Genomic DNA, 26,304 nt, shown 5'->3' on the forward strand with positions numbered 1-26,304 from the left:
TCTAATTGAAACCATTTTAAAATTTTATAAGGATAGATAAAAATAGATTCTCACATCAACCTAAAACCTTTTGACACTGAGATTGCTTCTAGTAATGAAGTTCCAAGGTGCACCATACTTTGCAACCATTTTTATAACTTTTTATTAGAGTTTTCCTTGATATTTTGGTGAACGGAAGGTTGTTTAATAAGATATGCAGTTTTTAGCCTTTTTTGAATTGCCAAATTTTTTATATATTATACACTTCCCCCAAACTAGCCTTGTCTTTTACCTGTCTTATACTCGACTTGGAATCACGTTTTAAACCTGTCAAGGACTTTGGAATAACATAGTCATCTTGTGATATACCTTTTTTGTTTGTTTTATAAAATTCTCTCATCACTTTGTGTAACTTCTAGTAACATCAAATTTATGAGAGTAAATTTAAAAAGAGTAAGGGTTGGGAAAATATTTACTCTATATTGGAACAAAAAATATATTAAGGGATTGGAGGAAGAGTAAGGGTTGGGAAAATATTTACTCTATATTGGAACAAAAAATATATTAAGGGATTGGAAGAAGAGTAAGCGTTGGGAAAATATTTACTCTATATTGGAACCAAAAATATATTAAGGGATTGGAGGAGACTGAAGAGTTATATTAATTCAAATTCTTTTTTTCTCTTTGGTTGCTGTTAATGCCCTCTGTTTTTCGAAGTAACCATGCAAAACTTGGTTCTGCGGGTAATACCCTTGTTGTTCTAAGTAACATGCAAAATGTTGTTCTAAGCAACATGCAAAACTTGGGCCTGCTGGTGATGCCTTCTATTTTTCTAAATAACCATGCAAAGTTCCCAAGTCTCTTATAATACTTTACTGATTCTATAATTACTGTGCGTAAAATTATGGGGCTGATTGTACTGATTCCGATTAACTATAGTATTGACTCGTTCTAAATAGAAATACAAAACACTGTGTGTAAAATTATGGAGCTGATTGTACTGATTCCGATTAACTATGGTATTGACTCGTTCTAAGTAGCAATGCAAAACTTAATGGGCTAAGTCTCTTATAATACTCTATTAATTGTATAATTACTCTGTGTAAAATTATGCATCTGATTGTACTTACTCTAATTAACTAGTCTAAGTCACTTTGATTAACTAGTCCGAGTCTATAATATAAACCAATGATATCATTTTCTTTTAAAAAAATCAAAACAGGGCATACTTCGCACCTCCAATTTAGTGTTGTTGATTTTAACTAATACACATTTATAATATAAACCAATGATATCTTTTTCTCTTAAAAAAAATCAAAAGCGGCATGTTTTATATCTCCAACATCATATTATAGTGTTTTTGATTTTAAGTGTACATATAATCTGTTAGGCTGGAATTTGACAGATTCAATACTTCATCTTCCAAATCCTACTCGATTATAGATTTGGTTCTTTCACCACAACAACCCCTCTTTCATATCTCTCTTCCCCACACTCTTGCTAGATTTTTCTTTTTCAATGTTAACCTAAATTTTTTGTTGAGATTGTATACAATGGAGATAGGACCATCTAATGAGAAATCTGATAGTTTGGGTGTATCACAAAGTTGACGAAATTTATTTTGAACTTTGAGCTTTAATCAATGGAATAAATACAACCACCCAACTTCAAAGATTAATCGTGACAACCTTGTACCAAAGGTAAATGGTCTCATTATATACTTACCCATTTTCTTTGGTCTTTTCAAATATGAATTTTATATGTGCTGCTTGACGAAGTCAGCAAATAGCTATGCATTTTGATTAAGACTTGTTTACACCTTTTTTTTGCCTTTCTCTCTCCATTGATGCATCAAAAACTCTTTCTATATTCTGCAAAAACTCTTTCATCTCATCCAAAAACCAGGATTGATTGCCATGGACATGTGAGCTCACACACCAGTTTACATTGGACAAATCACCTTGGACAATTATCCTAGAATATTTATCATTTAACACATTCACATGGAATAACTCTCATCTTAGCTTAATGTTGATATGGGTTCGAGAATGTGGTTAGGATCCGTAAGTCACAGTCTCTAACCAAACCTCCAATACCCTCTGATTCAAGATCATCCTAGAGCTGTCATCAAAATTAACCTTCAAGATTTACTAATTTTTGTGCTTTAGCAAAAAGATTATTAATGAGATACATTAGTGTTATGTTAAACTTCTCCAATACCCAGGATCATCCTAGAGCTGTCATCAAAATTTAATAATTTTTGTGCTTTAGCAAAAAATTTATTAATGAGATACATTAGTGTGATATTAAACTTCTTTTGATAAATTATTTTATTGATACTTCATATACTCTTTTATATTTGATATATTATGGTTTGATTTCATAAATTTTTCTATGAGATGATAACTTCTAAGAGTCCGTGACTAGTATGGCGCCCCTCAAAAATCCAAAGGAGAATGTCGTCAGAGTGGATATAAGAAAAATAAAAGATTCATAAAATTAATGCTTCTTGTAAGACATTATCTAGATTATCCTATTTCAAAATTTATGAGTATCTAAAATTTGCTTGATCTATACAATTTTTAAAGCTTTATACTATTTTTAAGTCGCATAATTATAGGAAAATAGATTTTCAAGTCATTATAAAGATTTCTGGCATGAGAAGTACATCTTCTACATATGATCAATGGTAGGGGATGGATTAATCATCTTGAAGTCATTGTAAGGATTTCCATATGATCGGGATTGCAACATCTGAATAAGGATTTTTTCTCTTCAAGTGATTATAAGGATTTCCATATGATCGGGATTGCAACATCTGAATAAGGATTTTTAGGTAGTACTTCTACGGCATGCTGTTGACGTCTTATATAAACTTTTATTTTTATTGTAATAATAACCATATATTCACATACTAGATCTCATCATATATTAGTATATAAATATAAATATAAAAATTTATATAAAGCACGAAGCGGCTCAATATACTCAATATAAATATAAAAATTTATATAAAGCACGAAGCGGCTCAGATAATGTGTGGCTTACAACTGATCCCTGAACTCTCTCCTCACAAATTTCCAGTTTGCAGTTCCTACTCTTCACAAATTTCCAGTTTGCAATTCCTACTCTTTACGTTGAAGGCATGGGAGTCATCACATTTCCGAATTTTGATTTTAGAAAGAGGGCTCTCTCTATTATCCTCATAAATTTCCATTTCTTAATTCCTTTTTTTGGACCATTTATGATTTGTGGGTGTTATCGTTGGCTTTATTGATTTGTGCGTGTTATTGTTGCGCAGGGGACATGCTAATCTTCTCTTCTCTATATAGTTCCAATTTTAATTTTAGAGAGAGGGCTCTCTCTCTCTATTATTCTCACAAATTTCCACTTCTTAGTTCGACCATTTCTCGATTTGTGCTTGTTATCCATCGTCTCTATATGGTTCCAATTTTAATTTTAGAGAGAGGGCTCTCTCTCTCTTATTCTCACAAATTTCCACTTCTCAGTTCGAGCATTTCTCGATTTGTGCTTGTTATCCTTGCGCAGGGGCCACGTTAATCTTTTCTGTCTCGTTCCAATCTTATCGGATGTCTCCAAAGGGATTCCTCTCCTCTATGATGAACGTATGGTAGACCTATCAGTGGTGATTTTATTAAGAGCCTTGAGAGAGAGAGTCTCCAGTGTGAGAGGGGCACGACACAAAAAGGAAATTTATACGGCTTTAAGGATTTTGGGGGCTTAGGACTAATAAGGAATAGAGGGATTTGATAAGTACACGACTGGTTAAAAAAAAAGGAGGGATCCGTACGAGAGCATCCTTTGGATTTTTTTAAGAAATTTATCAAAATATACATCTCTTTTCAACCGGTTAACCTTCTACTTTTTTTATACCATTCATCTTATCTTTCCTTTCGTTGTGAACAGATTCATAACTGTGGCAACAAATATGTGTCACAGTTACGTACAGATTCGTAAATGGGGCAAATATCGTGGTGATGACGATGTACAAATTCATCTGGATGAATTACATTCTTGTAGCTTTTATATTTGTTTACAATGCTATACAATGAGACCATTTATTTTGGTACAAAGTGGTACAATTAATCTTGACCATTAGATGTCTATATTTTATTTTATTGATCAAGCTCAAACTTCAAAAAAAACTTTTCTCGAACTTTGTGACTTATCCAAACCATTAGATTTTACATCGGATGGTGGTAAATAATTGTGACCTTGTACCAAAGGTAAATGATCTCATTGTATACAATCCCGTATTTCAATTTATGTTCTTCTAAAACTTTTTTCTTGTATGGTATTCCTCTTATGTACATCCGCAATAATTTATGTTATTTTATTTATTACTCGCCGCATCAAAAGTCAACTTCACGTTCTGTTACACCAAAAGGAATATGTATGGTCAAAAGAATGCAACAATTACTCTTGACATTGATACTGTTTTGTCTTTAGGAGGACATAATAAACCTACCATATCTTCTCCAGGTGTGGGAAGTTGTATGTTACATTTCCCACATACAAGTACTCTTTTCCGTATAGCTACTAATTTGTAGTATACATCTACATCCACTTGCTTCTTTGCACCCTTCCAAAATTTCGCACTCTGCAAGCCCATGACAGCGGCTTCATGGGCAAATACCCACTAGATCGCCACTCTGCTGACAAAAGAAAGTCATTATCAAGTTCTTCACACAGTCCAAAAAGATTAGATACTCACACAGTCGAGTGAAAGCCTATCTAAGAGTGTATTTTTAGGAGAGTCATGGGGATATAACCTCCTCAATATTGTGAAAGAGACTGTTCTTTTTTCAGATGATCACATCTGTGTTCAAGAGCTCACAAGTTTTTTGGAAAATACTCCGTGATTCAAAAGTGAATCCAAAATTCCAAACAGAGAAAATCCTTCTAATTAGGTATCTTTCCCGAGGGGGTGTGTACAATATGCTCCTTCAAGAGTATGCTATTATATGCACTCATCCAAAATAATTGAGAATAGTGAAACGGTTATAAGAGCTCACCTTGGAAATATGGTTGCCAAAAAGTAATGATATAATTTTCCTCCGCGTGCACCTCAATTATCTATTTCTTCAGGGATATTAGCCCTACCCAGATAAACTTGCTGCATCTCTTCTCGCCAAATCTGCATAGAATGTGGTGCTTACACCATTAGATGACCATAGAAGTAAAGGGAACTATACCATTTTCCAATTGAGTACGGTGTATGATACTTCAAAGGGATACCGTCTGTCCCTGATGCGCAGTGACAAATAATCATAGCGAGGCTCACGGGACATTCACAGAGGCAATGTTAATCTTCACCATTCTTCATTGATATTGAACAATAGATTGAGTACCATATACCATATTCCAATGGAGTATGGTGTACTTTTCAAGATGTAAGAATGGATGACATCAATGAAGAAGAATAATCATATCAAACCGTGTCACGGAATTCAACTCGTATGTGAGGCACATTTGTCTTCCGGACGTCATTCCCATCTGGACCTCTTATATAGTATTTATTCCCAATCCAATGTGACTGCAAAATAGACATATAAAATGTTTATGGTGCTCCAGTATTCATTTGAATAGAACACATAAGAAGTTACTGACATAATCTATGAATAGTATATCTTGGTTTTGTGATCACTGAGAAGAGCTCTCTGAATCCGTTTTGTTAGAAAAAGTAAAGTAACCAATCAATATACACAACTGGGGAATATACCCATTCTCATAGTTAGCATAGTATGCTCCTTTCTCAACATCCTGGTTTTCCGACAAGAAAAACACCTACATAAATTTGAAAGCAAATATCTAACTAAACTATGTACATGCTTCAGCAAAAAAGGAAGTACGACAGATACGTACCCCTTACAAAGGAAATTTTATTGAGTATCCAACCAAAGAGCCCACTGGACTATTGGCCAGTGCCTCCAAATTTGACTCTGATGATAGACCCACTATTGCACTGTAGCTCAAAAATTATGGGTGTAACCAGAAAATCAGGATGGGGTTCTTAGTGGACAATATATTTACATATACCAAGATAAATGGTCCAGTTTCACACAATCACTGCAACTCTGGGGGAGATTAGACAATCATGTAACAAGGAAAACTGGCAATTCGTCTTATTCTGAAAATACAGTTTCTTTTCTTTTCAATTAGTAAATTTTGATTGCCACACAGGTCACAAGGAGTTCACCGATCCCAGTACTTTTCTTGAAGAAACATGTTTGGATTCCGAGTTTCTGATTGTTAAGTGCACTCAAAACTCAGTATAATGCTAGTAAATTTTGGCAAGCCAAAGAAATAGAAAAATATATAAAGAGGATGTACCTTCAGAGCATGTGAAAAACCAGATTGATAGACCGAGTTTCGGGCAATCTCACACAAATCACATGAACTGAGCTTCCACACCTGGCAGTGCAAATGTAGACTTGTTTAAGATACAATATTTCATACAGAAGTAACATCAATTGATATGCAGATACAAAAGACAATGCGTACCGAAGCTGCTATACTGTACTCCTCCACCAGAGGTTCTTTTGTTAAATGAATTTGTAAAGGATCATCAGTGGAGAGAGAAACATTGAGACCGCGAAGAAAAAATATTGGAAAAGGATTCCGATGATAATCAAGAAACAATGAGTTGTTGCTTTGGGGAGACATGGCCAAACCAATCTGGCAACCAAAATGTACCACTAAATAAATCACATACAGCTCTATTACAAAGAGACAGCCCTCATATAGAAATAACAAATACACACACACACACAAAAACAAATAGAATATATATATATATAGACACAGTATAAAAGCACAAAAAGAAATCAGAAAATTTATGAACATCATTTAAAATAGGGTGCAGTTTGTATGAGGCTGAGGCCCTAAGAAATCAAAGTAAGGCGCACCTTCAAATAGTGCTGAAATATGTTGTTTTAGTATCAAAAACCTTTGTGATGGCCTGAAATTTTATTTTCATCTCTAATTATAAAATTCAAAGATTAAAAAATAGTGTAGATAGAGCAGATCTATGAATACTTGAATATCTTGAAAATCGACGGTCTAGATAATACATTACAAGACGTAATATTTTCAAGATTTGAAATCCATTTTTTCCCATGTCCATACATCTTGAAGTCGAGATGATCAATTGAGTGTTTTGCAGCATCGAAACAACCTCCTCTAGTGAATTTTTGAGGTACGCCTTAATTTGATTGTTTAGGGCCTCACCCTCATATAAACTTTTTCCTTTAGAAACTCTATTTTTTAGCACAGGTAGAGCGACATTACGAAACAGTTGTCACTAAGAGCTTAAAAAGGACCTAAAAAATGCATAAGATCCAAAGAAAAGCCAATGGTTTATCAAACGACACCAGTTATATGCACAAATGAGACCAAGCAGAACACCATCAAGTTTCAGCAATTTGAAAAGTTGATGTCATGAAGAGCTCTACTTTTTTGGTACTATGGGTTCAAAATAAATTAAATCAACAATATATTACTACTGCAAAGAGGAAGGCACTTAGGTTTCAAATGGGACAGCTACCAATCCAGTAACCACAGGGAATACTTGACCTAAGAGAGACTATTAATATGCATATAAACTTCGGAATGAACCAAAATAGCACACTGGGCGGCAGGTCTTATTCTCATTCCTAGGTGCCAAGTTCAAATTCCATGTCTCTGTGTGTGTGTGTGCATGACTCCGTAAAAATGCACCGCTGTCATTTTCCAAGATTCAAGCTTGGCTCACAGCTTGGTTTCCACCCGAACCCCCTCCCTCCAACCCTGTTCTTCCTTTTTTTGCTTTTTTGGTTAGTAGTATGGGGGTGGAGAGATTAAAAGCCAAAAAGGCTGGCTCTAAAGCATCAAGCTCACGTAAACGGAAGAACAGACTCCATGTACCTCATGATGCATATCCAATGGCACTGGAAGAATATCTTTATACCTGAGCAAGGTAATACAAGTACTGCAGAACAGGAGATTTTCGGAGATTAATTCCATGAGCTATATTGTGAGCAGTAAGAAATGTTGCAGCCAAGTGGTCAATGTCACCAGCCTGAGAAAAAAGAATAATACATCAAGAAGGTTTAGGAAATCCTAGATGATAAGAAAATAATAAAATAAAAGATTCTATGTGAAGCAAACATGAAACTTTAAGAATGAAACTAGACAGGGTTTGGAAGAATTTCCATAAATACCTCTCCTGAATGTGGCCGAAATTTGATGGTTGTCATTCCCTTAGATTCACGAAGCTGACCGAAGTCAACCAACAGTTACATTATGAGTCATTGCAGGCAAGCGATAATGTCCCCAAACCTCACATTGTGAGCCATTGCAGGCAAGTGATAAAATGATACATTAAAATTGAAGGATTTACCTTATTGAGGGTGTAAAGGTTTGCATAACAATAGTACACATAGTATGAGTAGGCAGGATTAAATATATTAGTCCATTGGGCTGGAGTAGGCATGTGCTTTGTTGGACGTCTTTCGGGTTTGCTTTCATCATCCACCAAATCTAAACCGACAACCTGCAAAGATCCATTAGTGACCCAAGCTGATGTTGACTTCTAATATATATTGAAATTTCAAAATATGCACAAGATCCATTAAGAATTAGGTTGCATTGTTTTTGGATAGTTCATCATAGCCACAGGATTACCTCATAATTGAAATAGTTTCTCTCTTAAAAATAAGCAAATGTATAATACTTGTGATGTAGGACCAAGAGGGCTTGGCTCCTATGCAAACATGACATGCTTGGTGGGCTTACAAATATACGAGAGCAGGGTTTTGAGGGTATCGAGGTGGCCTAATGGTAGTTATGATTTGGGAATTTGAACTCTAAATAAGGAACGATTTAGTTGGGCTGATAGGGAAGGCTTAGATACATTTAGGGCAACAACGAGAGGTGGGTTATCAAGTTGCTGGAAAAATGCAGGTGCAGCAATGGTAATTAATGGATTTGTAGGGAATAAGCAAGATTAGGGTTAATTTGGTGGGATAAGGGGTAAAAGTGATGGGTTACGGGGGGTGGTGGGACATGTTATTATTGCTTGGGAAGGGTCAATTTGATGGGGTAGATAGGGTAACGAATTTTGTTGGACTTTTTGGATGGAGAAGTGCCACACAAGAGGGGAAAACAAGCGTAAGTGAGCTGACCTCCAAACTACAAGCTCAAATTTTGTGGAACCTCTACAAAAATAAGAAAAAGGAGCTTTAATCTTTAGGGCAGACTCCCTACTTCTAGGCTAGAGTTGTAGAACACCCTCTACAATAGGGGTAGAAGAAGCTCTGCTCTGAAGGCGGTCTCTCATCACAAATGAAACCAATTTTTATTACTCAACTTGAATTCATTTGGCGAGAGACCTACATTGGGTATTTAAGAGGTTTGAACCTGCATGGGTATTATAGAGGCTTGAGCCCCTCTTTATTTGACTCGGTTTGGGCTCTAAGCTATCACAACTTTCCCAAAGATAAACCATCTATATTCTTACAAGATTAGGTAACTAGTTCCTTTAGAGTTTTAGGAATTGACCCTTACAAAATGTGGAAGTAGTATAGACTTTTAAACAAAATTAGGAAAAACCAACTTGCAAATTAAGGAAAGGAAACTGAAATTTTGAAGACTTCAATTTTCTAATCATTAGAGCCAACAACACTCTAGAAGATAGTGTCAGAAGGGTTTGTAGGACTCAATAACGGAAGAATCCTAAAACACTCTGGGAAATAAAATTTGCCACTGATTTTTCAAGGTGGTATCCAACTACAATTAAAAGCCTGAAAATCTGAATCACAAAAAAACCATAGAGATAAGGTTCGTAGATCTCGAAGAGATCTTTGATTTAAGTTGGGTTCTTTGAAAGCTGATTGCATCAACATGGAGGATCCCTGAGCTTTCCTACTCATTTATGGGCTCTATGATGGCATTCAACTTAATTAGTACATTAAATAGGCATGCACATAAGTATTCAACTTAACCAGTACATTTAATAGGTAACACATAAGTATCACATTATGTACAAGCATGTGCATCCATATTTCTGTTAGTTACATAATGCTTCTGAGCATGGCCCATTATCATGCGAATATCAGCCCTCCTTAGCTTCCTTAGAGGATTACGTACTAAAATTACAGCATATAAAAACTTAAGCAAGCCTAGGTCATAGTTTTCTCAAATTGTGGGGCTGTCCGTATTTCCATAAAAGCACAGTTGGCGGATTGCCCAACCATGATTTCGGAGTTAGATCAACTACCCTTTCCCAGCTGAGTGTCAAACCTGCCATTTTTATGGTGCATTTTTGATAGAGGAGGGGGCCTCCAAATAGCAAAAAAAGCCTCCTTAATTTCAATAGGGTGAGACATTACATTGCATGCAAACCACAAACTAGCAGCTCATCCAATATTCCAATGTGGCCTTCAGTATGGTGTTCTTGAATACAAGTGTGCAGCATTGGACAAGACAAACGTCATGTGAAGCAATAGCTGTCCAATACATGATTGGTGACAAGGTCATGCCTTTGACAGGGAAATGCAAACTTCTCGCACCTTTCATGCTACATGGGAGTTCGATAATCTAGTGGTATTGCATTCTGATGTGTTAAGGTGCAAATGAACTGAACAGCTGGTTATCCAAACATGAGGCATAACAAAGGAAACCAGAGAGGAAAAGAGGGAAGGGGTTTTCTGAAGTAGGAAACTATGGCAGGCGAAGATCTTTCCAAACAATGGCATGCAAAGATCTTTCCAAACTATGGCTTGCAAAGGCAATTCTTTTGGCAGAAGTCATTTATTTTGTTATATGTACTCATGTTGGTCTACCTGGCCCATTACAATGTTAATGTTTTGGTTGTTCGTATTAATTTTGTCTCTCCCATGTATTTGATAAGTATATTCTGATGAATTGGTGACTAGTGCTGGTAAAAATGCTGAATTGCTGATATATGTTATGGGCCATATAAATTGAGTAGGCAATATCAGAAAGTAGTGTCATACTACAAGGGATAATGTGGTCAGCTTCAAAGCTAATATTGTGCATGGTAGGTGTATGATATGTTACAAGGACAAGAGAGTGTCTGGCACATTTTATAGGACATAAGTGTCCAATACATATCTTGGCACACCATTCATGCCACAAGATGCAGGCAAGACATGTCTGCATTGTCAATCAAATATCATGTCCAACACATTTCTGTTAATGTGTCAAACATTGATGCACGTGTCCAAATGGTGGACACATGTCTAGATATCTGGACACATGTATCACATTCAGGCACGTGTGTCTGTCCTTGAACACACACTTCCGGCCTTTGGACACGGGCTTCCACACTATCGGCCATGCATGTATTGTTTGGACATGCATGATCTAATTTTCAAGTTAACTTTATTGTTAGAAAGTCACCAATTAATATTATATAATAATATATACAAACAAGTATGCATTGGTCGTGTTTGACACACCACTTTATAAGCAGCCATGTCAGGCATGGCATGTCCGTGTCTAATGCGAACACGTGTTTCTGTCACTTTGTAAGATAAGGGCATGTCTATTGGGTTTCTGATTTCTCATAAGTGCTTTAAATAAAATAATGTCTACTCAGTTAAATAAATCCAATAATTACTTTATATAACTATTTTGAACTCAGTTAAGTTTTGATAATTTTAGCGGGTGATGGAATGCCTGATTTCGTTAAAATGCTTTGAAGAACATTTTGGTTATAGATTTTGGGGGTTTTCTAATTTCTCCTTGATTTTTTTTTTTTTTTTTTTTCCTTGCCAGCTTTTTGTGGGGATTTTCGGAGTTACTGTCTTTTTAGGATTAACAAAAAAATTGCAAAATATTTTTAAGGGGATGTCTTTAATAAGTGACTGGTGTCTTTGTTTAGCATTGCACATATGAGAGACGTACAGGGGAACAGATATCAATCAGGTTGGTGTGAACTGCTGTGGTAGGACCCATTGTGGCTGGGCCTGTCTAGGCGCCACCTTGAAAAACTTGAGTATATGACTTATCATGATGTAGTACAACTAAGGATGAAAAACTTGAGTATCATGGTTTATCATTGATCTGACACAAATAGGGGTTAGATTGGAGATATATGTCAGGGCATATAGAGGCAATTCCCAGGTGGTTGAGCACAATCTTATTGAAAACTAAGTAGTCCCTTTATATATAAATCAGGTAAATAAATTTGTGTATGAATTCATTTGTGTATGAATTCGAGTAACGATCAAGGAAGGTTCCCCATTTAGCCACATGTTTTTCTCTGCTTCTTTAACTTACGCATGCTCATGAAAGGAGATGATGAAGCAGTAAGTTCACTTGTGAATTCACTAGAGATCTTCATATTATCACTGTTATACACGCAGGCTGCATCAAATCCCAAGATAAATCACCCAAAGATACCCCAAGAGATTCAAGCAAATGTCAACTTGCATTGTTCAGTGTCTTTAAACTTGGGTCCAACTCAACCATAAAGCATACATGGCATCTTAAACATAATGAAAATGATCCCAATACAACAAGTATCAAAAAGTATCAGTTTATGCCAAGCTGAATTTTACAAGAGTGCATAAATGAGAAATTAAAAAAATACTAACAGGGCATACCTGTTTCAAAAATACATGCAACTGAGGATGTGAATCTGGATCTACTGTGACTTCGAAAAGGGGGAGGAATATATTGTCTAGAATATTCTGAAATGATGTAACGATACCCATTTCCTTGTATATATTATACAGGCGAGGAAGCTGAAAGAAAAACAAAAGTGAATTTTTTTACATGCTGTGAACAAGCTGGCAGATAAATATACAAAAAAGGGCTTAAAATCCTTGCCTTCGTGATAGCTAACAAAACTTCCATTAATGTATTAAACCATTTACAATTGTACATTCATAAAATTGACACCATGCATGAGTCTTTACGACACTGATTATGGCATATGGAAACCTCAGCTAAATGCAGAAACAGTCTTGGTCCTATAAATATATCTAGCACGCAACCATACAAACAAACCTATATTTCTAAGAAATTTTTCACTTAAGAGAATGCACAAAATACTTCAGAAATTTCAGCAAGAAGCTCAATGTTGCCAGGCTTGTACAGCCGTCTGATGGCATACAAAAACAACATATAGTTCTTCACTTGCAAAATTCAATCAGTTACCAGTATATTTTTCTATAAAGAAGGCTGCTTTACGAACTGAAATTTACTGCTTTAATAAGGGTTTTCATCGACCAGCTCAACGGCAGTGATACTCATAAATATGTTAAGTGTCCCACTCTCCTAAGGAAACGTGTGTAAATGTTTAATGTTCATCAAGACATTCAGACATTGCTTTCTGTTCTTTCATTATTTTTCCTTCCAAGAGACATTTACAAAGGCTGCTTTACGAACTGAAACTTACGGCTTTAATAAGGGTTTTCATTGACCAACTCAAAGGCAGTGCTACTCATATTTAATATATGTGTCCCACTCTCATAAGGAAACATGTGTAAATGTTTAATGTTCATCAAGACATTTAGGCATTCCTTCCAAGAGAGAAATAGACATTGCCGGAACAGCACAACTGCATGGTTTAGCAGATTAAATTTCTCATCTCACTAGCAAGTATTTAAATTCCAATCCCACTAGCAAGTTTACCTATCATCTTATCAAATATCACACAAGGATCCGTATAATTTTCGAATTACAAGGGAGCAAATATTCATTCTTAGTATGAACCTATCAAAGGTCTTCGACCAATGCCGGATTGGTACATTGGCCTTGCTTAGGAGGCCAGGGCAGTCTGGCAGTCGCCTCTTGTTTGAGGTGGCTGGGACTGCATGGAGGCGTCATTAGGGAATCAGTTGCTAACTATGACTCTTAATAGTGTTTAGTGCAGTATTGCAGGTGTATCAGTGTATTAAAAAATTAGGAAATTGATAAGAATGTAAGCAAACACTCCACAATTCAAAATTCAAATCTAAAAGAGAGGGAAGCAATTTTAGAAGGAGAGAACAAGCTAACAACTCAGGCTATTGAATTATGTTCCCATAACTAAGTTGATCTTAAGAATGCACTAGGTACATCCAAATTAGCGGCTAAATCAATTGATGCCAATGGCAATTCAAACTTAAAAGGTGAGTGTAAGGAGATTAAAAAAAATCTATACTCTCTCCCATCCCCCTCCCTCCGTGTCTGCGTATATCTGTGTGCGCAACAATGTTGCTAGAAGCAGCCAACAGCAGCTAGGCACCCGCCTGTGGCAGACTCCCTTAGCCAAAGCAACATGCTTAGGCCTCAGGCTCCCTCAAAGATGAAGCCTAGGCAGCAAGGCGGCCTACCTTTCAACACATCACTTTGAATGCTGCAATAGTGGAACAATAGGTTTATTGGACAACTGATATTATTCTTGATTTTTAATTGAGAGGGCTCAGTGATGGGCTTAGAACCAACAACCAAAGGCCTAAAAATTCAATGTTATAGCCCAGAATACTGAAGAAACACCAAGGAGTTCACACATCTAAAAGATAATATGATACAACGAGAGAAATTGAGGCAATATGCATGAACCAACCATTACATGATTTGCAAAAATCACTCATTAAACTACTTCTCACACCACTTAATGTGATCAACATCCTATTTGCTTCAGTAAACCCCTCGTCCTTCGTACTCCGGTCAATGTTAGCCCTTTCTCTCAATAAAATATCACCGTGATGCTTAATTCCCTCACACGCCTCATCCAACATCCTCGAGAGAATCCCATAAAATATCACCATGATGCTTTAGCCAATTTCTACAACATGACTTCCAACATCCTCAAGAGAATCCCATAAAATGGGGCAAAGGGGTTCGCAGACTCGATTGCTTAGTTGCACAAGCCTTATACTTAGGTAGAAATCTAGCATTCACATGACCAACTTTCACACTCTCCTAGTGGATGCCAATGCTTCATCTGCTCCTGCTCCCACAAGGCATTCACGAGACATATCCAACAGCTAAGATCCATGTATCGTTTTTTGTTAGGATATCATCTAAAAATGACTCTAATTGTTTTATTCACCCTTCAAATTATAGCCTTCAGCTCATATTCCATATTCTGACCACAGCCTCCTAAGATAATTGCATTTCTTTCTAAGGAAGATTTTCTTGCAAACAATATCTTTTCAAGCCCAAGAAAAATCATTTTTCTCCTTCACAAATTTCAAATGCTACTCCCTACCCGGGCTGCAGCTCAACTAAATATGCCCTTATGCACACCTTTGTCCTTCTTAGCTCCTTCAACTATTATCCGACTTGATAATGCCTCAGTCTGCAACCAAGTTCCCCAACAAAACCCTTACAATTTCAATCATCACAGAACTACATTCAATTATATGGTCACACTGTCTGAACTAGTGTTATAATTTCATAATAAGACTTGTGGCACCAAATATATTAAGCTTTAGGGATCCACAGAAAGCAAACTCCTCTTTGAGTAGAAGTCCTTGTATTTTTAAGTAGAGAGAAATCATGATCAACGAGCTAGGTTCAGAGTCAACACCAAGATAGCATTTCTGCTTTCAAATATGACAACTACAAGGTAGATAACAATAAAGTTCAATTCACATTTGAATACTACCATGTAACATGGGACTCCTGGTCAATCTACACTGCTAATGACAAATCATATCAAATCAAACAAAATAAAGACTAGTATTACCATATTCCATACTTGGGAAAAATTTCTTGCTTAACAAAACTGAACAACTATTACAAATTTCACAATGATTACCAAGTTTGGACGTCAACCTTATTGTAAAATAATCATTTTTTTTAAACTTAAAGATTTTCAATGTAAACCCTCATGGATTTCAGAGCTGTTTATAAGGTCACTTGCTTTGGGGTCCAGAAGCCTCAAGGAATTCTGGACTATGATTCATTGGCAACAAAGGATAAGGATCAGACAGTTCACCTTCAGTTGTGCAGGGTCCAGCCTCTTGATATTGTTTTATTTACAGATATGGTGAGAAAACCATCAATCGCCTCCTCGCAACTAACGTTTATGGGAGTAGGGACCAATGTGGAGCTCGTCTCTAAAACTGGAGGTGATGGCAAAGAAGGTTGTCTCAAAACTAGAAGCATTGTCATCAGGCCCCTTCCTTATTAGAGGGTAGATCATTGGCAAGATAGGCCTACTCGCAATGTTCTGGGAATTTGGAGGAATACCATGAATTCCAGAAAGATTAGCATGTGCAGTAATGATAGAAAGACAAATAGATTATAAGTTGTTTCACAGGAACTTGTCGGTATCCATGAAGTAGAACTTTGATGAAAGGTTCTTTGGCAATCCTGAACTATAGGAGAAGGAAGCCACTTCAGAGATGGACAGGCAATAATCCTAAAGGATTTGGCACACTCGTTACGTGTTTAAAGTTTTGAAGTGAGGTAGAGGCAGAAGCCTTGTCACAGGGCCAAGGATATTTTCTCAACACTTTTCCTGTCTCACTGTTGTTAGAAGTTGACTAACTGAATGTAATCAAATGAGGCCAATGCAAGGGTCTGTCTCTAGAGATTGCTGAGATATTGGAAGCAATCTTAGAAACTGCGCTTTCAACTATGTTCTTTCACCATACATTTAGCAAGGTTAAGGGAATTGCCAACTTCTAGGCAAGAGGAGAGGTTAGAAACCAGATGCATCCTACTTACCTAAATTTATGTTGTAAACGTATTGAATTAATAAAAAGCCACAACTTTGTGTTTGCATACCAAATTTTATTTTCTTGTGTACAATGCAGTAGAGTCTTGGACATTACCCAGAAAAAAATTAGACAAGCAAGCTCAATTAAGTTTTTTTCACTATAGAATGTGTGAATGACTTAAAATCGACGTAAGAAATAATGCAATTGACATAAAAGAACAGAATGAGTAGAATAGATCAAGTAATTGCTTGTCAAAACCTAAGTTTTATCATCCACATAATCCTTCAACTGCAATTAATATTTGCTTCAATTAGTTCTACAAGTATGAGCTACAGATAGTTTGTCCAAGCCTAAGGCAATGAAATAAAGTTCAAGGTCACCTAAACAACATGCATTCACACAAATGTAGGCACAGAGCAAATGGAACGCAAGAAAATAACAGAGGACATAAGCAGCATTTCCTTGATTGCTACAACCGAACAGATGCAATGGACTTCTTTTTCTAAAAGAAAAATCCATTGATGAGGAAACTATTGATGTATAGGTGCCATGACATTATGAAAGGAACCCAAGAAATAGCTAAAAACTGACTAATAGCTTTTTCAGTACAAATAAATTAGTCCGATTATCAACTTTTAAAGAACGGAGAAAGCAAAGGAAAATACCTGAATTAACCAAACAACATTCTCGCTGTATAATTCATTATTCACAATCCAACTTGCGAGTTGGTCCCACTCACTTTGTTTTCTCCCGTATATTGATATCCTGTACTCTGCCATCTAAAAAACACATGTAGTGCAGGTGCAGTTATGTATAGCCCATCTGGGAGAATAGAAAAAAGTCAAGAAAACTGTTGCAAACCAGCGAGGGAAGTCGTCCAAAGCATAGTTATCGGAAGCAATAGTGTCTGCAGAGTGATGTATCGCTGCTTGCAAGGAATTTGCTAGTTTGGAAGCACCATGAGGGCCCGGAAAAGGAATATATGAAACTAGAGAAATTTTAAACCATAAAAGATTCATTGAATTTTTTTGAAGATATTTCGATAAAAACGTTAAATATATTAGAAATATCTCTAATTATACTTAAATTAAGTTATTCCATAAAATTTGAGAGTAATAAACTCATATTTATTTACTGACAATAATATGCTAAAGATACTTACTTGATCTTACATTGTAAATGACCACCACCATTACCATCCGAGCCTTATCCCAACTATTTGGTCGGCTCTTTTAAATGATCATCATCATCATTATAGCTAAATCCTTCTCCCAACTAATTGTGGTTAACTATACGAATCTTGGTCCACCATCCTGCTCTATTAAGGGTCATACCCTCAATAGGCCACAAGTCCCCATATCTTTGCTCACTACTTCCAACCGTGTCTTTTTGGACCTACCCCTAGCCCTTTTTTTGCCTCCCACTTGAACTAACTCACACCTCCTCATAGGTGTTGTACTGGGTCTGTACCAACCATGGCCAGCCCACCTAAGCCTACTTTCTCTCATCTTATCGCCTATTGGTGCCACACTTAAATTTTATCGCATGTGTTCATTTTGATTTCTATCCCTTAATGTCTTGCCACTCATCCATCTCAACATCCTCATTTCCGCCACACTCATTTTATGAGTATATTGTTTTTTGACCGCCCAACATTACGCCCCATAGAGCAATGTTAGTCTCATAACTGTCCTAACTTGCCCTTCAGCTTCATTGGTAAGCGGCGATCACATAAAATTCTGGTTGCACACCTACACTTTGCCCACCCAGCTCTATTTCTATGTACGATACCTTCCCCAACCTCTCTATTTTCCTGGATTATCGACCCAAAATACTGAAAATACACTCTATTTGGTATTTCCTGACCGTTAATATTAACTACTCCCTCGTCTCTACTCCAATTATTATTAAACTTGGATTCCATATTATTTTAGTCTAGCTAATTTTAAAACCTTTAGATTTTAGAGCATCCCACCAAAGTTCAAACTTTGTGTCAGTGTTTTAAAATGCAACCGCATCATGAGGGATGCGCTCCCATCAGCGTCAAAAACAGGCGCATATGCGCTTTTGACAGATGCGGCCGCATCGTAGTCGCATCCCGCATAGGCTGCATCGCACCGCATCCCACTGCTACAGTGTCTACCGAATTGTTTTTTGGTTTTGCCAGGCAAAATGGTCTTTTTGAATATCCAAATGTTAGGGAAATTGTTTGGGGGCGTATTAAGGGCCCTAAACGAAGATTTTCAACCATTTTGTGGCTTTTTTTGCATCAAATCGAGGTAAAAAAAAATTTAGGCGAAATTTTTTTTTTCATCGAAATCTTCGATTTGGCGGTTGTTTGATACTTGAATGTTCATTGGATGCCTTTGATTGTTGATTTGGAGATGTTAGGGTGAATTTGTGATAAAAAATCGGGGGTTTCAGAGGTCATAAAGAAATCGAGCAGTCCTTCACAGAGTCGATAAATTTTTTTCCTTCTTGTACAATATTACTATTATACATATTTTTGGGACAATGTCTTCTTCCCAATCTTCTAGTAATAAGGATCCAGCTTGGAAATAAGCTAAACTAAAAAATCCCAAAGATAGAAATTGTGTGATATGCTTGTTCTGTAGAAATATTTATATGGGTAGATAACTGGATACAAAATCTCTGACAACTAATAGTTTTGATGTTAATCATTAAACTAAAATACCTAATATCAGATATATTACCTTCATATATTTTTTTATACATTAACTTATTTTTTAAAAAAATTTTGAATTTTTTTACATTTATTGACCGCATCATCGCGATGCACCCGCATCCGAGCCGCATCGAGCCGCATCGGCCCCCCACCGCATCAGGGCCGCATCCCGCATTTTAAAACACTGCTTTGTGTTGACATCATTTCGGGTTTCATCGATTAAAACTATGTCATTTGCTAACAACATGCACCAAGGTACCTCACCTTACAGGTGCCTAGTTAAGTCATCCATAACTAAGACAAAGAGGTATGAACTCAATGTTAACCCCTAATGTAGACCTATTGTCGCTGAAAACTCACTCGTCTCTCCACTGGTTGTTCGTATATTGTTAGAGATCCCTCGTATATGTCTCTCACCAAGTTGATGTAGTGCTTGGAGATTCCTTTCTTCTCCAATACCACCAAATCAAATCTCGAGGTACTCTATCTAAAGCTTTCTCGAGATCAATAAAGACCATGTGGAGGTCTTTTCCCTTCGCCCTAAACTTCCCAATCAGTTGTTTAAGTAGGAAAATAGCCTCGGTTGTTGACCTCCCTTACATAAAACCGAATCATTTTTTTGATACACTTGTTTCATGCCTTAGTCATTGCTCAATCACTCTCTCTCCAAGCCTCATAATGCAGCTCCTAAGTTTGATCCCTCAATAGTTCGCACAATTCTGGTATGTCTCTTTTGTTTTTATAAATAGGTACCACGGTACTTTTCCTCCATTCGTCTAGCATTTTCTTTGTTTTCAACACCTTGTTGAACAGCTAGGTTAGCCAATCTCCCCCATGCACTTCCAAACCTCTATCAGGATACCATCTGGTCCTAAAGTCTTTCCTATCTTCATTCTTTTCAAAGTTTCTTTCACTTACGATATCCTAATCCTACGAATGTATCTATGACATCCGCCCTCATTTAAGTTTTGACAAAGTTTTACGTTGGATGCCTACCTAACACAACTCAACTCTTTTACCTCAACATGGGATGGGTTAAGGAACCCTTTTTCGACCAACATTATAAATGATAATAAAGAATATTATTTCGAGCAAATCATATCCAAGTCCTACTCTTTTCTCCACATACATGTCTCAGTAGTAAGGCCTACATGTCTTAGATTGTGAGGGATGAGTGCCTTAATAACTAAGACATGCAAGTGTAAATTTTACGACACACATGTCCTGAGTTTTAGATTTAATATTTTAAATAGGGAAAATATCTTTGTACACCCTATTTTCGTGTACCATTTCCCAATAAACCTAGAGTATTAAAAAGTTTATGGCGGCATAAGATCCCACAAAACATATATTCTCCCTGAACCTAGTTTACCCCTTTTGACCTCCAAAAGTTTTTTTTATTTTGTATTTTTATTCAATTTTAAAGGATGTATATTTTGATTTTAGTTATAGGGTTTCTTAGTTTCTAGGAATTCTAGGCACTTTTTAGATATTTTAAGTTAAAGTTAAAAAAGTTTAGTTTCAAGTTCTACTTAAGTTAAGACCTTTTGGACAAAAGTTAATTGTCTCAACAAATATTGTCCAAAACAATAATTTTTCAATATAAATAAGGGCATAGATGGACTGGAGAGCCATTCAAGCATTCCTCTTTCAAAAAAGAAAGGCTTTGTCTTGTAAAAGAAGCCTAACGTTTGAGTCCTAGGTGGGAGAAAACTTAAGAGTTTCTCCAAAATTGCTTGTGTTTGGCTTTCTTTTTTTGCTGATTTTCTATGTTTCTTCGAATTTTGCTACATCAAGTGGTATCAGAGCCCGCGATCTATGCGAAAGTTATTGCTGTAAGTACGAAAGTTACTATAGCACATACGAAGTCACTGTAGCACCACCTTTTTTTGTATACCCTAGATCAACAACAAAGAGGGTAAGTTATAATGGGGTCTAGGATTTGCTGATTTAGGCCAAAGTATTGCCAAAACAACCTAGTTCTTGTTGATTTCGGCAATTTTTGTTGACTATTTGCCTAGGGTTTGTGATTTCGACAAACCTTTGACAGCAAGAAGGGGCCATAGAAGGGGGATTTTCGAAGATCTACTCCGTGATCCTATTGATGACAGAATTGAGGAACTTAAAAGGTAAGTCCAACAGCTGGCGCAACAATTCGCGAGCCTCAATAATGGCCACGACGTTGATCTTACAGCCCAAGAGGATCTAGTGCGAGCCTTTTCACTTTCGCGCTCCGCGTGTGGAGACGGGTGATGAGGATAGTGATAAAAAACCTAGATGTGGGGAATATTTTAGGGTTTTCGATTTGAAGGACGAGATTTTTTTTATTTTGACATAGCTTGCATGGAAAGTCAACAAATTGTAGATTGAGACTCCCGACCAATCTTCAATATATACTCAGATGAACAACAAGATTTCTTAGGAGATCCGATCTATGATAAGGATCAAGATGATGGTGAAGATATCTAAGAAGAGAGAAAGAACATAGTTGTAAATCAAGCCAAGAGAAGAAGACTTTCTTCTTTCATAAAATAAAATTTATTCCAAATAACATATCCCCTAAACTATGACATCTAACCTTTTATAAGCCTATGAAACCCTAATTTAACTTGAGATTCAAGTAAATATTTAATACTCTAAATACTCCTAAATCAATACCAAAATTCCAAAAATACCTCTATGAACAGTAACATGTGCATAGCAACACATGAACAGTAACTATGAATAATACTTTGAATAGTAAATAAAAAAATAAAAACCCTAGAAATCCTAAAAACCTAGAAATCCTAAAAACCTAGAAATAAACCCTAAAACTATAACTACAATATACATCATTGAAATTGAATAAAAATACAAAATAAGAAGACTTTAGCCCTCCATCACAAAATCATCAGCCTAAATTTGCAAAGGCTCAAATGAAGTCTATCTCCAAGTCTATGCCATATCTTTGTAACCCGGCTTGCATAACATGCAAATGTGTGCAAAGGTTCTGATCATTGTGAAATCTAGGTCATCAAACCTGATATTTGAAAGCTGCATGCGTATAGATAAGAATTGAAAACTTTTTTTTTTTGTGATTGGGAGGGGGGGGGGGGAATACAAGCATGATCAAATGACAATAATATAACACCAAAAAGGGTGTACATATGTACAGTATATAAATGGTAATACATCCTCAAAATACATCCTCAAAAGAAAACATAAAAAGAACTTGTACATGCGGATCAACAATACAGTTACTAAGTCTATTATCAACAAGTTCCAATAACTTTAGTTGTTTCAAACTGCACATTATCAAGTATAACTGCAATAGAATAAAAATTTTAATGGAAAATATTTAATTTTAAATAAACCTCAAAACCAGCACAAAACCATGTGAAACAACTAAAAAATTTCGCACCTGGTATTTACTAGCAGCAAGATCTGAAAAAACTTGCTTAGTCAGCTCAGCAAGAAAACGACCTGTAGCATCAAGAATCAAATGTTCAAACATGTCCATGAAGTTCTTGCTAGAACAGGATAAATTAGCAGAAATAAGGGGCAGCACAAAAGCTTTTGCCCAAAGAGTAATCAATTAAAAAAAAATTAAAAATAAAAAAGCCACACAAGCATCTACTCATTCAATTAAGAATCTGGAGTTAAAATCAGACTTGACTAGGAGATGGATTACTAGATAAAGACGAAAATTAAAAAGAAGCATATGATGCACCACCAAAGACAACAACATATTCATACTTGTCTAGTCTTCCCAGGCCAAAACCCTAAAACATTATTAGGCTAAAATTGATTCTCAGGGAAAGAAAACAATAAAATTCCTCAATAACCCACCAATAAAATTCCTCAAAAACCCACTAAAGCATCTTTGCAAATAGTGATCCTGGAGAGTGCTCCATAAACCAGAACCAAAGAAGGGGCACTGACAGTCGGCCATGTTATCATCCGCATGAACATTGCCACTCTCCACAATCGAGAAAATCAACAAGGATGCTGTTCTTTTTAGCACTCCATTGTCATGAATGGCAACCATTAAGAAGGAATGACAGCCCAGCGTATATTATTCAGGGTTTCCCTCCAACGCTTTTTGGAAGCAGAAAGTTATGCCATCAAATATTGCTTCTTCTAGAGCAAAATGTGATGATATAAAGTTTGTATGTGGATGTATTATGTAGCTATTTTATATGTTGGAAACAACAAAATTCAGAAAGGTTTTCCAGATAATTACAATCATGACTTCTCAAGTACTTCAAATTGTTCAACAGCTATCTAGGGATAAATGCACAAGAAAGAAAAAGATAAAACTAGGTGAAATTAAAGAAAAAGATAAAACTAGGTGAAATTAAAGCCTACAAGAGCTTTTCCAATGCACAAACATTCAGAGTGGTTAATAATAGTCACAATTAACCAAACTCCTATACTACAAACCACTACATTCAGCACATAACCATCTACCAAAATTACAATAACATCCTTCTCAACCATCCACCATTTTTTTCTTAAATCGATAATGAAAAATTTACCACAAAAAATAAAGGATAAAAACCATAAAACAAATTATGAATAAACTTCCTAAATTGAACCATCCATTTTATGTACATTCTCAAGCATGGTTTAGATTTCTCCTAGTAAATTCCTGATTTGCAGTCAACAGCTCATGCTGAGTGGCGGAACTCATTACCAGAAATGGAACATGCTTTTAAGATTCAAATCATACAATTAATCAGAATGATTGTCATTGAAGACAAAAAAGAGTAAAATGATAAGGTCAACATACATCAACCAAAATACTAATTCAGTGGAATAGCGAAAAATTACCTTGAATAAGATTATCCTGCTTAAGGAAAATTTCTCTCAGCCGACTTTGCCCACAAGGGTTATACTTGAGATTGAACTTGTCAAAACGATGGAATGTACTCTTGTCTGCATGGACATCTAACAGATCAACATTAAGGTCATACCTGTTCCAGAAGACCAAAAGAGGAAGTGCAATTTTTGTTCAGAAAGAATTGCAGGAAATGGAGAACCACATAAGCATTCAAAGAATACTAAAAGTTATGTAAATACCCCGTCAAATCCAAGCTCTCAAAAACTTCTTTTAGTGTCAAATATGTCCCATCTCGGAATATCACCACCTGGAAAAAAGCATATAGAACTAAGTGAACAGCTCTTCCATAATCTGTAACACTTCACAAGTAAGTATTTGGTTTGCACATCATCACTTTGTGGCAATGTACTGCCCCACCATAATCCGTAACCCTTCACAAGTACATCACATTTTTTTTCACAACACCACTTCGTGGCAATGTACTACAATGATAAATCACAAATAGGGAAAGTACAATAAAACCAATTGGCTTATGGAAACATACGACATTGGGTAACCGGTAACCACCATCTATTGAAATGATGGACGGCAACCGACTGCGTGGAACCCCCCATTAGGGTCATGAATTGTGCTCATAGGCACACCTCTCTCCATCACTGTCCATAATTTCAATGGATGGTGATGACTCAACATACCTCAGGTTCTCAGTGACCCATGCAATCATACCACTCTTTCCCTTACATACAATTGAAAACTAGAATAGTACCTCATCAGGTTCTTTCCTCAACTTTGATTTGATGAACCGTAAAAGATGTTTCTGGTTCATGCATGCTGAGTGATGAACATGTGTATCAACTTTCCTGACATTATAAAAGTCACGATGTGGTGCACTTTTCTGCGCTAGAAATTCTCTATCTGCATTCAGCATTAGATGAAGGTTGAACTTCTGCAATGAATCAAATGCATGTGTGTTACTGATAACTTCAAGAGAAGCCACACTTATAAACCAAAGTATAGGAAAGAAACAAAAGAAAATCCAGAACAGGTATAACTTTCCTGCTCCAGAAGAACCAATCTCCGATGGCATAAAGATCGTATGTTCCCCGCAGCAATTACATGCAGGATGTGATGCAGAGCAGTAAAAAAGGTTGTGGCATTAGAAACAGGAAAAAGCTTTTCTTCTGTAGCTGTAAAATAAAAACATAGAAACAAAGATCAAAATTCTTCATGAAAATTCCATAGCTGCTATGTATCTGGAAAACAAACTAAATCCCAAAATCTTTCCAAGAAGAGACAAATGAATATTTCAATAAAAGTACAACATTTTACAGAGAAGTAAGAAAAGAAGCAAGTCGAATTTCATTCTTACAGTCTTCATTTGGATAGACATGAACAACTCCATCTTCCATCCGAAAGTAATGCTGCAAAACATTTTAAAGAAACCACTGAGGAATTACACAAAATTTTAACCACAAGATGTTGATAACCTACTTCGACTACTGTAGGAAGCAAAAAATATGCTACAATTTGATTGGCTATAGGAAAACCATTTCAGTGGGTCAGCAAGATCCACCAGAATGACAAACAGTAACGGGTAGGGAGTGTGACCCACCAGAAAATGACATGACTTCAATCAGGGTTCCTGCTCACTGCATCACCATCCGTCATTTCAATGGACGGTGACGATCCAATAGGCTACTTTTTATCCATTGCCCATCATATTACAGGATACTTTTCTGTTTACGGACATATAGTGATAATTTATGAAAAGCACACACAAGTAGAGGTTGCAAAGTCTTACATCTGTTTTCTGCTCGGGTTCAATTGCAAATGGATCAGGATTTGGCCTTGGTGTACTAGGGTCAGTTATTTCTTCTTTCTCCCATGGAGCAATGGCTTCTCTGAACACATACCTTTCTCGCAATTCAAGACACCCTCGGAGAAGTGAGTATACCTCCTCTTCATCCGGCAATGGGGCCTCTGAAGATCAATATGGAGAAATAATAAATTAAATCATAGATGACTTCAGTATGCCTGAGTGCTCGATGAAACTTAACACCCATCTACAAGCATTACAATCCATGGAAAAGATGACATCTATGACAATCTTGAGGACCCCATATAAACTA

General features: G+C 36.3%; 1 protein-coding gene, 1 non-coding gene and 1 pseudogene across 3 annotated transcripts in view; all 3 read right to left on the reverse strand.

Moving 5' to 3' along the window:
- Nucleotides 1-3,234: 3,234 nt before the first annotated feature.
- Nucleotides 3,235-3,344, reverse strand: LOC148781085 (U6 spliceosomal RNA; annotated as a pseudogene).
- Nucleotides 3,345-3,482: 138 nt separating this feature from the next.
- Nucleotides 3,483-3,585, reverse strand: LOC148781086 (U6 spliceosomal RNA). The gene has a single exon (XR_016039852.1). It is a non-coding gene; the product is annotated as a U6 spliceosomal RNA (small nuclear RNA).
- Nucleotides 3,586-4,308: 723 nt separating this feature from the next.
- The window catches only part of FAC1 (AMP deaminase, putative / myoadenylate deaminase), a 32,176-nt gene continuing 10,180 nt past the window's right edge, over nt 4,309-26,304 (reverse strand). Inside the window, exons 4-20 of one of the 2 annotated variants that reach the window (XM_020666648.2) lie at nt 25,977-26,155; nt 25,545-25,596; nt 25,232-25,362; nt 24,942-25,121; nt 24,415-24,482; nt 24,166-24,308; nt 22,754-22,815; nt 17,333-17,446; nt 12,612-12,752; nt 8,381-8,533; nt 8,202-8,255; nt 7,949-8,059; nt 6,505-6,678; nt 6,334-6,414; nt 5,438-5,536; nt 5,016-5,137; nt 4,309-4,652 (exon numbers count right to left, since the gene is read on the reverse strand). In XM_020666648.2, the coding sequence (XP_020522307.1) occupies nt 5,069-5,137; nt 5,438-5,536; nt 6,334-6,414; nt 6,505-6,678; nt 7,949-8,059; nt 8,202-8,255; nt 8,381-8,533; nt 12,612-12,752; nt 17,333-17,446; nt 22,754-22,815; nt 24,166-24,308; nt 24,415-24,482; nt 24,942-25,121; nt 25,232-25,362; nt 25,545-25,596; nt 25,977-26,155 (1,811 nt within the window). In that variant the 3' untranslated portion in view covers nt 4,309-4,652; nt 5,016-5,068. Of the gene's footprint in view, nt 4,656-5,015; nt 5,138-5,437; nt 5,537-6,333; nt 6,415-6,504; nt 6,679-7,948; nt 8,060-8,201; nt 8,256-8,380; nt 8,534-12,611; nt 12,753-17,332; nt 17,447-22,753; nt 22,816-24,165; nt 24,309-24,414; nt 24,483-24,941; nt 25,122-25,231; nt 25,363-25,544; nt 25,597-25,976; nt 26,156-26,304 lie in introns of both variants that reach the window. The other variant, XM_088874915.1, reaches the window with a different exon arrangement.

The sequence above is a fragment of the Amborella trichopoda genome, chromosome 8 (assembly GCF_054954075.1).
Source record: "Amborella trichopoda isolate Santa Cruz 75 chromosome 8, AtrichopodaSantaCruz75HAP2 v2.0, whole genome shotgun sequence".
Lineage (NCBI taxonomy): Eukaryota > Viridiplantae > Streptophyta > Magnoliopsida > Amborellales > Amborellaceae > Amborella > Amborella trichopoda.